Here is a 15,287-nt window from a genome sequence, read left to right as displayed (position 1 = left end):
TGTCGTCATGATGTCCCCTCGCAGGCCCCGCCCACAAACCGGGAATGGAAGTACACTTTGCGGGGGAGCGGGAGGCTTCATTAAAAACCGGGAGCCTCCCGCTAAAATCGGGAGGGTAGGCAACTATGGCCTTGTGGCAGCAGATTGTGTCTGCTGCCGATCCCCAGCGTCAGATGATAGGGCCCCGGCTGGTGTAGTAAGGACGTAGACAATCCTTGATCCTTACAGAAGTGGCTTCAGGTGTTAATACAGACGCTTGGTACTGCCAACTCAAAAAATTTTTAATAGAATAAAACATAAAATAAAAGCTTACAAAAGCCTGTTACAAAGGTGCATCTGAATCCTGCCGTACCAAACAACAAACTGAAGTCCTATGGCTAGGGGTGGGGTATATATGGAGGAGGACCCAGGGCATTCGGGGAGCCAAAGCTTTAACGGTTTGGTGCCTGGTCTTCCAAACATAATATCCCCATGGTATCTCTATGGATCCCTATGGACCCTGAAGCAGAAAGGAGAGGCATTTGGGAAGACAGAGTGCAATTGTTTAGGAACAATATACCATCAATAGTACAGTTTTCTAGCATTTTGGCCTATTCCTCAGGGTCCTCCCGTTTAAGCTTGTGGGGATCTTTAAGAGGCCAGTTATGAAACAAGATTAAACAATAGAACATCGCGATTAGACCTTTAGATGAATTCTGGATGCAAAAACAAAAGTGGGGAAGGGATTGGGAAACCAGGCCAGGCTTTGTGGGAGGTCCATAAAAATTAGAGAGGCTTTTTAAACTTCAATGAAACCTAAATATGTATTTTGGAAGCCAAACAAATGGATAAAAGCATGAAGTGTATCAGATGTTTGCATGACTAAACTGTGCATATGCAAGTGATGCCGACCCGCACACATCTAGCTTTGTATATGCTCACTTTACATCTGCAATTAGAGCACAATCACTGGAAGCTCTGCTTCAGCGCAAATCGGTCATTTGAACCTGCTAAAGAAAGCACAATTGTTTCCCCCGAAGGAACTGCAGTATTTGTAAATCTGCTACTGTACTTGGTGTGAATGAAACATAACATGTGGTTAACATTCTGCTCCATGAGCATCAGTGATAGTAGTTCCTTCTAAACATTTATATATAACCAGGGAAGCTGTTTTGTGTAATAAAGAATCGGTCTATAGTAAACATTCCACAACATAGATACGAATAGGAAACAATACGTGCAGAACGTTACTCATCCTCCTACACACTACCAAGTATAACATTAAAGCCAAATATCAAGTAATGTATTTCTTTGAAAAACAGATGTGTCTTCAGTTATTTAATGTGATGGAATAATACGAGCAATAAATCATTGGTCCCTGGAGTGTTAACAAAATTACTGTATTATAATAATACTTTAACACTAGTCATTAAGCTTTATCTCAGCCTTATGCAGGGACAGTTTATGAAAGTATATGTAGATTGTATGTCTAGAGCTACCAATGTGTAAATCAATAGTGAGCAAATGGTTAAAGAGTACCTGTCATTAGAGCTGTGCCAACCTTTTAGACTAAGATCTGGGCACGAATGTGTATGAATTGTGCATGGAATTACTTCATGTAGCATTGACTGCAATATTTTGTTCTAGTTATGCCTTTCAGGGGCCTATTTATCATTAAATATTTCCAAAATCTGCTGTGGTCCATTTCCATGTCAGATTTACGGGATGTAGTTAGTATCCCGCCGGGATGCTGGCGCTTAGAATCCCATCATCGGAATTTCGGTGATAGAATCCCGACCGCCGGCATCCCGACAGTAAGTATTAGGGATAGGGAGAGGGTTAGGTTTAGGGTTTAGGGATAGACACTAAGTGGAGGGTTAGTGTTAGGATGTAGGGGGAGGGGAGGGTTAGGGTTAAGCTGTGGGAGGGGGTTAGGCTGCAAGGGGGGGGGGAATTAGGGTTAGTCCGTGGAGGGTTAGGGTACTCACCTAGTTGGGTTGGGATTCTGACTATCGGGATGCCGCTGACGTTATTGTCACCACCGGCATCCCATACCCAACCCAGATTTACTGAAGATGGAGTTACCAACTGTAGCCTATGGGCTACGCTTTGCAAATTTAAGTGGGCGAGGGTGCCTTCGTAACAAGTCCCAGCAATAACTGCCGCACTTGTGTGGTCAGTAGATCGTAGATGCGCAGGAGTCCCGATAGAGGAGGGAAGAGGCCGCTGATACTGTCACCACTTCCGAGCACATCGCAGGGACAGGATTCTTTTGGAGCCCCTGTCCCTGCATATGCTATTTGATACATTCGGGAGGCATTATCACATTCTGCAATGCGATTTTGGGCACTAATATTGTGCCAAGATCGCATTAAGCATATGATTATGGATAAATGGGCCCCATAATCAACAGATTCGCTTTCCTGCTTGCATTCCAGGAAAATCCATATGTAGTGAAGACTGATAAAAAAAGGTACCAGAATAGAGTAGACACATTCATGAGCACACACAAGTATGGACTATGCAGTTTTGTACATAAGTAGAACACATCTACACTTACTTACAGCTGATGAGGCAGAACTGGGTTGTGATGGGACCTTCTCCCAAAGGCAAAGGAAAGGTTTGCTATGCAGGACTGGGCATAAGAGAAAAAACATCTTTTTGGAGGCATATCATATGTACCCAGTACAGGCAAGTTCCTCTCTGTGAGTTCCCTGGAAAAAATAGGCCAAGTGGGCAGGTTGGGAGTTGGGCGCCACAAATTGCATCATCCTGTCCCGTATGACGTTTGTCACTATTCCCAGGTTTGTTTAGCCTGGGGGTGAGCCACATAGAAGCGATTTATAACAAATTGTGTCTTCAAGGCTTGCTGCCCTGCCAAATTTCACCAGTAAGTGCTGGGGGGCCACCAGGTTCAGGGAGAATTACCCACATTTTCAGGACCCAGTAGACTCTCCCCCCTAATTTGGGAGTCTCCCGCAGGTTTCGGGAAAGTGGGCAAGATTGACATACTGTAGGTACAACACTAAATATGGGCAAATAGTAATACATATATTATTTCCATGCGCACTTCTTTTGAGCAGTGTACACTAGATTTAATCCACTTCACATCTTTTTATACCCTTGTGCCCTCTCCGCACATCATGATACTGCCCAACATGCTTCCCTAACAAAATGACACGAGTGGACAAGTCACTGCCTCAAATATCTGCACATAGTACTGAAATGATTTGTGCTGCAATTAACTTTATGATGATCTGAAGGACAAACAGCAATGGGGAATACAATAAGGACCCAAGTCAAACACACTTTAAAAAAGCTTGTGAACTTCAGAGATGTAACCTTAAACACAAAACCACAGTATCTCTATAATTTTTTTTATTCCGCTTCCCTTTAGATGCCAGATGCTGTATAGAACGAAGGGATATGTGTCTATGAATTCTAGGAAAATAAATATCCACGAATAAAGTTTCCAGTGGCTACAGCTGAGACTGTTCTAGAAATACCCAGATACATGGTAGAGCCGCTCAGCCAGTGTAATACAGAAGATAATCACACTATGCTGCGCAGAGGCTATGTACTAAGCCTTGGCGAAAGATAAAGTGGATGGAGATAAAGTACCAACCAATCAGCTCCTGTCACTTTACAGGCTGTGTTTGAAAAATGACAGTTAGGAGTTGATTGGTTGGTACTTTATCGCCATCCACATTGTCTCTCACCAATAATTAGTACATAGACTCCACAGTGCTGTATACAGATCTTTTCAAGTAGTTTATCTGTCCACCTAAATCTGCATTACTTGTGTCAGTGTTATGTAATCAGCACCTGAACCTATTTGTTTCTTCTTTTCCCATTGAAGGAGTAGTAGCAAACTTTAATGGTGTAATAATAGCATTGACAGATTTCTAACACTAATGAATCTTAGGCTGGGTACAAACCTGACCGATATCGGCCCGATTTGGCTAAATCGGAACGACAAATCAGGCATATCGTGCAGTGTGTATGCCCGATTTGCTCGCTCCCAGAGTCACATGCAATATCATGTGATTGGCCATGCTGCACAGTCAATCACATGATATCACATGTGAGGCTGTACATATTAATGAAGGACAGAACAGAGATTGTTCCGTCATTCATTAAATCTTTTAAGTGTGTACCGGCAATCATGCGATGCCCAGGGTGAAGGGAAATCGCCCTGAACATCGGCACGATTGCCTACTATCAAGGCAGGAGTTCTGCCCACATTACTGCTAGGCATACACTGCAATATCTCATGTAGTGAAAGGCCGTATCCTGTGTGTGGCCAAGCTGGACAGTGGACTACTGGCTCTCAGGTTAAGCAGGAGGATCGCTGCATGTGTAGCTGCTAGCTTACAGCTCCACTGCACATGTTACTTTGTGGATTTCCCTCCTGTGATGGACAGAGAAAGTCAGACTGCTGCCTGTGGCCGTCAGCATGCAACGGTTTCCCAATACAGCCTATAACTATTTGTTTGCTTCCCCTCTTCCACTCCACATTTGGTAAAGACAAAGACCCTGATTCAGACCCACTCGCGAGCGGCTGTCCGCTCGCAAGTGGGTCGATGTTGTGCACAGCGCATGCGCACGCCGGCGGGAGCTCCGTCGTGCGCATGCGCCAGACGCGACGAGCGAAGGACTTTCCTTCGCTCGTTGTGTCTGATCAAAGGGGGCGTGCTGTCGATGTTGATTGACAGCACGCCCCCTTTGGTGGGCGTGCCTCCCTGACGGGGGCGTTCCCAAGGGAACGCCTACCGTCAGAAGCCGGCCCACTGACATCACTAGTGATGTCAGTGGGAGTGATTTTGGCTCTGATAGAGCCTCAATCACTCCGGGCCTTGCGGTTGAAAACCTCAACCGCAGGCTCCGGCTCGCAGTGGCGATGGTCGCGATGGTCACGACCATCAAACTGCACGCTCGTATAGGCTGTGGGTGGTGACCCACAGCTATAAGAGCGTCCAGGAGGACGCTCCATAATTATGGAGGGCGGTCCTCATTCAGAGCGTGCGCTCTGCTCAGGGCGTACGGCTCTGAATGAGGGCCAAAGTGGGAGAAAAAGAGAGAGAGTAATAGTGAAGGGAACAGGAGAGGAGGCCACAGGAACAGTAGAGGAGTGATAGACGAGAAATAAAAGCATATGCAGGATTCCTATAAGCGAATCTCCAAACACTTGATGTCAGAACAATGCAAACAAATGAAATAAAATTGCTGCAATAATAAGAGACTTAAAAAATACAATGTATATAAATATAATAACGTATGCTAAATAAAAAAGGTGTAAACTGTACATTAATGCAAAATACTCACAATATTAACCTCCTTTAAGTTGGGTACACACTTAGTGATATTGTGAATGATTTGCCCAATTCCGATGGATCGGAACGACAAATCGGTCAAATCGTCAAGTGTGTACCCACTATGTCTGGCGGTGCGCACTCCCATGGGGTCGTCAGCCGCATCGTCAGGTCGGCCCTACATGCAGCTTAATTTGACGATGCGACTGACGACCCCATGCAGCAGTATGCGGCAGGGGAGGACATATCGAGTGGTCGGACACCGAATTGTCTAATCTGTACTGGCCGCCCGATATGGCCGCCTGTCGGCAGGGGGGTCGTTAGTCGCATCGCTGGGTACACACATTGTTTAGTGTGTACACAGCTTTACACAGATCCATCTTGACCAACTAACCAAAGTAATGGAATAATTTATAATCACAACTCTACAAAATGAATACTAATCTCCCCTTATGTCCTATTACAATTAATGTTAGAGATACTCATCCCGTGTTTAATAGCACAGGTAACATTAGTAGTTTCTTTTTTCCTAATGACACAAAACAATGCTAAAGTTGAATTCAATTGAAACCTTGGCAGATTCCTACAAAAATGAGTCTTAGGGGGTATATATATATATATATATAAACACACACACATACACACACATACTAAAGACCAATTTTAATTTGCTCTAAATCGATGTTGTGTTTTGGGGCTAAATCACACATGTACTGACACTTAAAAGAAAAAATTATCTGTTAGAAAATGTGTGATTTAGCCCCAGAAACAACATTGATTTTGATCAATTTAAAAGCAATCAAAATCAATCTTTAATGAATACACCCATTAGTCTGTAAACATTATAGGGTTTTTTTTATTTTTGTTTTCATGCAGACACTAATTGGGAGGTTTCTATAAGCTTATACTAAATCTAACACACAACCATTGTGATTCAAGTGCAGGTGGTGGGCTCTAAGGAACGGGAAACCCCCACAAAATGTTACACTGGAGGAGGGAGTTGCCTGATGGAGAGTGCTTATGCTTACCTGCACATTTTGGTAGTTGCATTGTAAAGTTTCATTTTGTACTGATCGTTAGCGATGAGGATAAAGCATTCTTTAGTCAAAGGAGGGTACCAAACCAAACACTGTGGAACCCCACTCTGGTCTATGCGTTCACTGCTCCCAATAACTAGGTGGTCTTTACTGCTGTTAATAAGATCATATTCTATCTGTAGGAAAAACATAATAAGAGCTTTATATTTAATACTTTTTGCACTTCCCTAAATATACATTTATATCAACAACAAAATATACGAACCAACATCCGATCTATTCCAAGGGATAACAGTCTGGGTTCATTGCTATCCAGGTGAATGCCAAACATAATATTCTGTATAGGTTTATAATGACTGTGATGTCTAGCAAAGTATTCCCATGATCCAATACCATTTCGTTTTATTAGTTGAAACAGTGTCACTGAGAACTCTTCATCCTAAAAGAAGATGACATGTTAAAATATGTTATATTGCACATTAATGGGCTCTTGCTGAGTTGGACAGAATTCTACGTTGCACTCACAAGCACAAATGTGCCCCCGAAAAAAGGCTAATTTTGTTTAGCTAGCAAAGCTGGCAGTACATGCAAGATGTACTCAGCTTGGTAAGGACCGTACATTAGTCTTCCCGCTAGGCTGTTTTAGCAGGACACACGCGCCCTTCCGCAAGGCCGCAGTGTCCAGCGTTCGGGGGGGGGGGGGAGTGAGGTGCAGCGGTCAACCACGGTGAATAGATGATGTGCACATGCCCAAGGCATCTATTCAGTGAGGGGAGAGCTTGGGGGCAGCCCAGCATGTCCGTAAGTGCTGGGCACGCCCCCAAGAATGACAGAAAGGGGGCACGTCTTAAGGATACGCCCCTTTTCTCATGACTATGCCCCCTTTTCGACCGGCGGACCCTTTTTACGATCCAGCGTCCTGCCTAGCACCAGACTTAGAATTAATACTAGTATATGGGCTTGGTTTACTCCTGGAGAGAACAGTAGTATATGGGCAGGATTTACTCCTGTAGAGAACAGTAGTATACATACCTGGTTTACTCCTGGAGAGAACGGTAGTATATGCGCCAGGTTTACTCTCGTAGAGAACGGTAGTATATGAGCCTGGTTTACTCCTGGAGAGAACGGTAGTATATGAGCCTGGTTTACTCCTGGAGAGAACGGTAGTATATGCGCCAGGTTTACTCTCGTAGAGAACGGTAGTATATGGGCCTGGTTTACTCCTGGGAGTATATTTACTAAAGTGCGGGTTTAAATAAGTGGAGATGTTGCCCATAGCAACCAATCAGGTTCTAGTTATTATCTTCTATACAGACCAGATATATGATAAGTATAAGTAGAAACTGATTGGTTGCTATGGGCAACATAACTTCTATAAATCCGCACATTAGTAAATATACCTCCTGGAGAGAACAGTAATACATGTGCCTGGTTTACTACTGAAGAGAACAGTAATATATGCACCTGGTTTAATTCTGGAGAGAATAAAAGTATATGGATATATATACAAAAAAACAGCGCTAAATAAGATGGACGGTGTAATGTAAACCACAAAGTTTAATTTAAAAAACATAAATACCTCAAATAAAAAATGAATGAATAAAAGTTCACAATAGAACAAGATAAAGGAATGTCTGTTCCTGTGTAATGAACAGCTGGACCTAGGACAGCCTCCAATACGTCCCATACAGATGAATAAATGTCTGAAGGCAACACTTAATTACCATGAGGTGGTGTATATGGCCAGCACAGTCCTTAGCAACCCAGATGCAGCACTTTGTGAGCTGTGTAATCAATCCACATGGAAGGTTCCAGTATATGCCACAGGGGTCCAGGAGGAGTGGAGCAGAGTCCAAATGATAGTGCAGCAGTATTACAGGAGTACAAAGGGGGTCTCAACGCATTTCACTGGGTAAAGATGACCACCCAGCTTCTTCAGGAATATGAGGTATATGCACCTGGTTTACTTCTGGAGAGAATAAAAGTATACGGGCCTGGTTTACTCCTGGAGAGAACAGTAGTATATGCGCCTGGTTTATTACTTAAGAGAACAGTAGTATAAGTACCTAGTTTACTTCTAGACAGAACAGTAGTATATATGCCTGGTTTACTACTGGAAAGAATAGTAGTATACGAGCCTAGTTTGCTCCTGGAGAGAACATAGTATATGACCGTGGTTTACTTCTGGAGAGAACAGTAGTGTATGGGCCTGGTTTACTCCTGGAGAGAACAGGAGTTTACGTGCCTGGTTTACTCCTGGAGAGAACAGGAGTTTACGTGCCTGGTTTACTCCTGGAGAGAACAGGAGTTTACGTGCCTGGTTTACTCCTGCAGAGAACAGTAGTATAGAGGCCTGGTTTACTCCTGGAGAGAAAAGTAGTATATGGGCCTGGTTTACTCCTGGAGAGAACAGTAGTGTATGGGCCTGGTTTACTCCTGTAAAGAACAGTAGTATATGGGTCTGGTTTACTCCTGTAAAGAACAGTAGTATATGGGCCTGGTTTACTCCTGTAAAGAACAGTAGTATATGCAGCTGGTTTACTCCTGGAGAGAACAGCAGTATATGGGCCTGGTTTACTCCTGGAGAGAACAGTAGTATATGCACCAGAAATTGTGGCTTTACAGAGATAATAGCAAATGCTAACATTACAGTACACAATATGACTAGATAGGGTAGTGAGTAACTAATAAACTCAAAATTACCATGGAATGTAGACTAAGACGCACCAAACTCCTCCAAATGCCCATTTTTGCCATCAGACTTCTCCACATATCTACTTTATGCTATCATATCCCTACTCATGTCCCTTTTATGCCACCATACCCTACACAAGCCCCTTTTATGCCACTAGACCCCTCTATGTGCCCCTTTTATGCCAACAGACCCTTCCAGTTGCCTCTTTTACTCCATGACAGCTCTCCACATGCCCTTTGCAGGTTATCACACTGCTCCACTTGCCCCTTTTGTGAGGGTTACTCAGAAGTCCGATGTTCACGCAGTTGATCCGATGCTGCATCTTCGGACATAGCAGTGGAGCACAGAAGTCTGCAGTGGGCATCTTTTACAAGACACCTCTTGCGGCTTTTGTATATTTCAGGACAGCCGCTGCGTATAATAGACACAGCGGTTGTTGCTATAGCGCCAATCTCTGAATCAGGCCAATAGTCATCAGTTTGTATTTTACAGCAGGTAAATTAGTCACATTTAAATCATTAAATTTTTACTGAAAACATGCTTACTGTACTTTGGCTGAACTGAACCCCCCCACCCCCTTAGCGTAGAGAGTGGTAAGTGCAAAATGCATCTCAGTTATCATGGGCAAGGATTTACATTTTCACAATTTAAAATGAAAACAAGTGTAAACTGCGTTAGTGGCAAACGCTACATGAGCCTGTATATGTGTTTGGGTTCAGGATACTGAAAATGAAAACCCAGCATGTAGCCATAGCTGCACTCTTTAGATGTAGAATTTGGCAAGTGGGCTGATTCTGATCTTTCCTTGCATCACAAACGGAAATGACGGATTTGTAACCTACTGCTGGAGCTGTCAAACTCCCATCTGTACTACATAGTTCTGGGCCCTCTCATACCGCTCATTACCAGCTAAACATTATAGAACATTGCTGCGGTATAGTAATTTCACAACAATTAAACACAATTAATCAGCAGTACCTACTATAATATTCTACTGTGCTGAAAATGCTAGTGAAATATTAATAGTAGTAATAGGTTTTACCAGGGGTGTGGTGTTCAGACTGCGGCTGGTGTCACATTATGGCAAGGGGCCACCACAATGTGGACTTCTCTGTCCAGGGATGCATAGCGATATAGCAGGGGGACCCCGTGCTCATTGTCCCCCAGCTTTATTGTTCCCCAAGCTAGAACACTGGCTACTTGCTTGGATGGGATGTATGGCAATTCCCGTCCTATAGCAATATGGAATTAAAGTGCTCCTTGAGAAAAAAAAAATATATGAATGAAAAAACTGGGGGAGGGGGGAAGCCGAAACGTCGAATTGAATTTCCAATGCTGTAATTTTACTGGTATGTAATAAAGGAATGCTTTTAGAAGACTGGTAAGTGCACACGCTTTTTCATATTTTTAAGAAGAGGATTCATGTGGTTTCTTATGGGTTAGTCAACCCAGCAACATGTTAATGAAGACGTGAGTGTGGACCTATTTGGACTTCCATATAAAATTCATTGGTACACCCCTGCACCGATTGGGATGAAGCCAACGCGAGCTGCTCCAGTTGGATCCTGGCCAGGGTTTAGGGGGGGTTAAAGTCCCTGCCAGACCTCCCGTTGGTGTACGCTAGGCAGAACTTTGACCCAAGGAGCCTGGTCTGGGCCTTCCACTGGATGTATTTGGATAAAAATTTAACTGAGGGGTGGCAATTGGTCTGGGATGCCTAATGGAATGGTTTGGTTCCCGGTCGGATCTCACGGTGGAGTGCATTCATTAAGAAAGTATTTATTTGCAAAGGTAAAAAGAACTTCTAAAAATGTATGCAGATACTTACGGCTGTAGCAAGATAATGTGAATCATGTGAAAAAGATATATGAGTTATTGCTGCTGAGGCATACTTGAAAGGCTCTTTAGTTTCATCTTCCAGGGTCATTGTATCCAGTATATGGACACTTCCATCTGTAAAGCCAGCTGCTAAATAGAACCCTGAAATTGCAAAACAATAGCCATGAGACAAAAAATAGTTAATCTGGTTCCTGACTGCCAGGGAATGTTGGCACTTGTAGTTCCATACGCTTCAGATTGCGCAGATATGGTCATGCAAGCACTTGTAATTCTGAAACCTCCAACATAACCAAGCAGTCAAAGGCTGCCATAGATTACTGGGGCTGGTAGCTCAAAAGCATTTAATAATTTTTTGGTTTAAAATGTAACTCTGGAACTCTCTGCCCAAGAGGTGCCAGGTTGTGCCCCAGGCTTATTTAGAAAGGGTCCAATTTACCCTAGGGTAGGGACAATGCATGTTTTTTGAGGGCCCAATTGTCCTAGGATATTCTGCCCTGTGCTGATCAGACTGGATTTAGCTTCTCATTGTAACAAGATAAACCCATGCTGCGGGTCTCCCTGAAATAGAGTTATCAACCCAGATTGGCGAAGACTGGAGCTATCCGGCGATTTTACAGGGAAGGGGCACAATTAAAAAAAACAAATTTAGTTATTCCATTGTAAAAAGCAGTCATCGTCAAGCTGCTGATGATTATCATTTACTTATTTTAACATATAAATACTCAGGCCACATTAAAGATAAGATCGGGGATTATTTAAATGTTGTTGCTTTTTTGCTACAAGATTATATAGGCAAAGAAGTATGTAAATAAAGAGTGAATTTATGTGCATGCATCTACTGTAGCTGCAAGCCAGTAGCATCTGTCAGGTGTGGTGCATTCTTATGCACCCAATAGACTACTGTATTTTTTAGATATGTATCTTGACAGTATTAGTAGTAAATTCTAAAGTTGCATTACCCTATACACAACATCATAATGTAGTAAAACGTCATACTTCCGTTATTAATAAAAACTAAAGTCTAATTTTTAATATAAATTGTAATTGAATTAAATTTCATTATTATAGACATATGTTGATTTTCCCCTTCAAAACGCAAATGGAAAGCTTCTGTTTTGCAGTGGACCAAACTAAAATATCAATTAAGTAATATAAATAGATTGCTACGACTTGATATACTCTAGATGCAACACAAGGTATTTAAGCACGATCAGTCAATCAGATGGGGCCAAACACTGTTGATGACAGTCATCATGATCGTTGCACAGTGCTGCACCAGTTCTCCAACACATGAAAGAGATTTGCCTCCTACAAATCCTATCTGCTGATGTATCCATGTATAATCTGCAATTAGGTGACCCTTCCCTTTACTGTACTCAGTATGTGTTGCCTCTGTTCCGTCTCTCCAGGTGTAAGAAGTTGCACATCAATGAACAAACAATCAACAAACTATATGTATTTCATGCACAAAAAATTAAGCGTGTCCAGCTCTTAATGGGCATTGTAGAGCGTATCTTGGTGTGGCTGGAAAGTCACAGTGTTGAATACATGTAAGGTCACTATTCTGCAGGTGTAAGTATATGCTTATGCTCAGGCCACAAGATTGCTGCCTACTCTAAAAAAGGGGCAAAAGAAAAACCACTGTATCTAGTATCCTAGAGCCCATAAAAACAAAATGAGTACTATCAGGCTCCATACACTAGTTTAGATATAAATTATAGACTTGTTACCCCATATATAAAGGGCCTCGCTTACATCTGCACGTAAGGGCATTTGCACCATTGTTTTGTTGTAAAAGTGACGCACTGCGCTTGTGCACAAGCTGGGCTGAACCCCAGGGACCCTTGTGCTTAGAGGTGGATCAGATGCAGCAATATATGGGCGTCCGTTTAAGCACAACCATTTGAGATGCATCTTATTGTGAGTTACATGAATTTTTAAATACATTGATTACGAGATGTGACTTTTGCACCTACGAAATTATATAAAAGTCCTGGAGTTGATGATTATGATTGTGGGGCAGATAGCTCCATGTGTAAGGTGTCTGACTGCCATATGAGAGGTGATATGTTTGAGTCCTGGGTATGACAGTATTTTGAAATGTTTGTGTTAAAAGAGGATGTGACTGAAGGTGCATGGGGAGGTGGCCAGATGGAGAGGGAGTCGGCCAGGGAGGAGATAGGGGTGACGAGGAAAGGCCAGGGATAAGTAAGAAAAGTAAGCTACAAGTGAGTATGATTATAAAACAGAAACTTTACATGTAAATAGAAAAAGCGCTGAAATCAGCAATGGTATTTATTAAAGATATTAGTATGAAATCTCCAGTGTAAATAATTACATACACATATAACAATTGCCGGCCAGCAATAGTTTAATACAATTTACTTAATTATTTCCAACACACATATACCACACATAGATTGGAACTGCAGGAATCCAAAACTGTGTCTCAACGTATTTTAGATTGAAAAGGTATTTTCACTGCGTTACAAAGTATCTTTGCAATTGCTGTCTATATTTGATACAATTTATTGGTGATAATCTTGAAAAGATACTATTGTCTTTTTTGTAACAAGAGACTCAACTTTAACTACAAATATCTGTACCTGCTTAATATTCCTCACAAGGGAGGTTTATTATTTTCTATTGTTTTTTATCGTTGAATTTTTACGAGTTTTAATTATATCTCTATGTGTGGTATATGTGTGTTGGAAATAATTAAGTAAATTGTATTAAAATATTGGTGGCCGGCAATTGTTATATGTGTATGTTATTATTTACACTGCAGATTTCATACTAGTATCTGTTAATAAATACCATTGCTGATTTCAGCGCTCTCTTTTTTCTCTTTTTCTATTTACTTGTTTAAGGTTACTAGATTTTCTGAGTAGATCTCCAATATAGAGAGCTGCACATTCAGCAATATACTGAATTGTCTTTTTTTCTTAAATGTATATAAGATTGGCGCCAGGTTTATTCTATTCTGTGCTATTTTAAGAAAATTTACATGCCTGAGCAGTGCCCCCTGCCCTGCCTGCCGTGTCCTGTGCACCTGACCAGGGCCATAACTAGGGATGAGTCAGCACAGGGCTCTGTGGGTGGCCCTTGCTTCTGGCTAGCAGGAAGCGTGGAACGGCGCCTTGCAGCCAAGATCGCTGCTGCAGTGCCACCGGGAGCATCCTGCGGACGCACCAGACATGCACCCTGCAGTCTGAACAGCCGATCGGAGCGTCGCTCCGGCCAGTCCTGCACTTACTGGTGCTATAGGCCCCGCCCCCTCTGACATCATGCATGCAACATCATGAGCTCAGGGAACAGGGCCAGTACAGGACACAGTTGAGCTCTTTTACACCACTGTCTCCTGCATTCGTTTATTATTATATAAGCAGGATATATAAAATCATGCTGAAACTGCAGTTTCCACATTATTTAAGAAGCAAACCCCCTCAGTACACAATAAAAATGTATAGCAAGTTTAATTAATATCTTATCTCACAGTTAAAGTTAATGATGCATAATTATCTTGGTGGTCAGGTCCTGTACTCACATCCCACTACTTGCTTTAGAACCGGCGGTTCAAAACCCCGACAGCAGCAGCCCAACAGAGACGGAAATCCCAATCGTCCTAAGGTAAGTACTAACTAACCTAATTCTACCCCCTAACCCTCCCTTAAGTGTGTCTAACCCTAACCTCCCCCCCAGGTGCCTAACCTTAATCCCCCCTCTAAGTGCCTAAACCTAACCCCCCCTTCCCAGCTGCCTAAACCTAAGCCCCCCGGGGGGGGGGGGGGGGGAGTGCCTAACACCCTAACCTCCCCCCTAACCCACCCTTACCCTAGCTTAAACCTAACCTCCCGGGGGGTGCCTAACTCCAAGTCCCCCCGGGAGCCATAAATCTAACCTACCCCCCTCCTCCGCGGCTGTCCGCACCCAGCTTACCTTCGATCGGTAAGCTGGGTGTCGAACTCTCGGCGTAGGGAAAATGACAGGCGTCGGGATTTGACGCCTGTCATTTAACCCTTTCCCGGGATTAGACAGTCGGGAAGCAGATGGTCGGGATTCCCGACTGCTTCGCTTTAGAACAGACTTTTAAATTAAGTTCTGCACTAGTGCCAATCATATGTAATTGTAACAATTTTGAGTCTGGACTGATTACAGTCTCTTTGTTTTAATAAGCCTAACAAGATTTTTATTTTTCAGCAGCCCAGGGGATGTTATGTGGATGTCCTCCCTATTATCCCTGTGCTAAAATGGTTTGTGAGAGGCTTGACTGGATCATATTATTGGAAAAAAAACCTGTAATTAGCCACATTTCAGGAATATAATGTAGGGTATGGTAACTGACTAGACTACAAAATCAGGCAAAGCATTAATTTGAGTCAATATGAATATAGAGAGCCGTGTGCTAATTTATTGTTTAAAAAA

The 15,287-nt window shown here is 42.7% G+C and overlaps 1 protein-coding gene across 5 annotated transcripts in view; it reads right to left on the bottom strand.

Annotated features, from left to right (window-relative positions):
• Nucleotides 1-15,287, bottom strand: part of CFAP251 (cilia and flagella associated protein 251) — an 85,208-nt gene that overhangs the window by 43,594 nt on the left and 26,327 nt on the right. For all 5 annotated transcript variants that reach the window (XM_088449071.1, XM_088449067.1, XM_088449070.1 and 2 more), the window contains exons 14-16: nt 10,852-11,003; nt 6,594-6,767; nt 6,320-6,504 (exon numbers count right to left, since the gene is read on the bottom strand). In XM_088449071.1, coding sequence (XP_088305197.1) covers nt 6,320-6,504; nt 6,594-6,767; nt 10,852-11,003 — 511 coding nt within the window. The remainder of the gene's footprint in view (nt 1-6,319; nt 6,505-6,593; nt 6,768-10,851; nt 11,004-15,287) is intronic.

Source organism: Taudactylus pleione, unplaced genomic scaffold (assembly GCF_031769625.1).
Source record: "Taudactylus pleione unplaced genomic scaffold, aTauple2 ptg000479l, whole genome shotgun sequence".
In the NCBI taxonomy this organism is placed as follows: Eukaryota; Metazoa; Chordata; class Amphibia; order Anura; family Myobatrachidae; genus Taudactylus; species Taudactylus pleione.
Note: the sequence above shows the minus strand (reverse complement) of the source record. Positions and strands in the feature narration are given on the sequence as shown.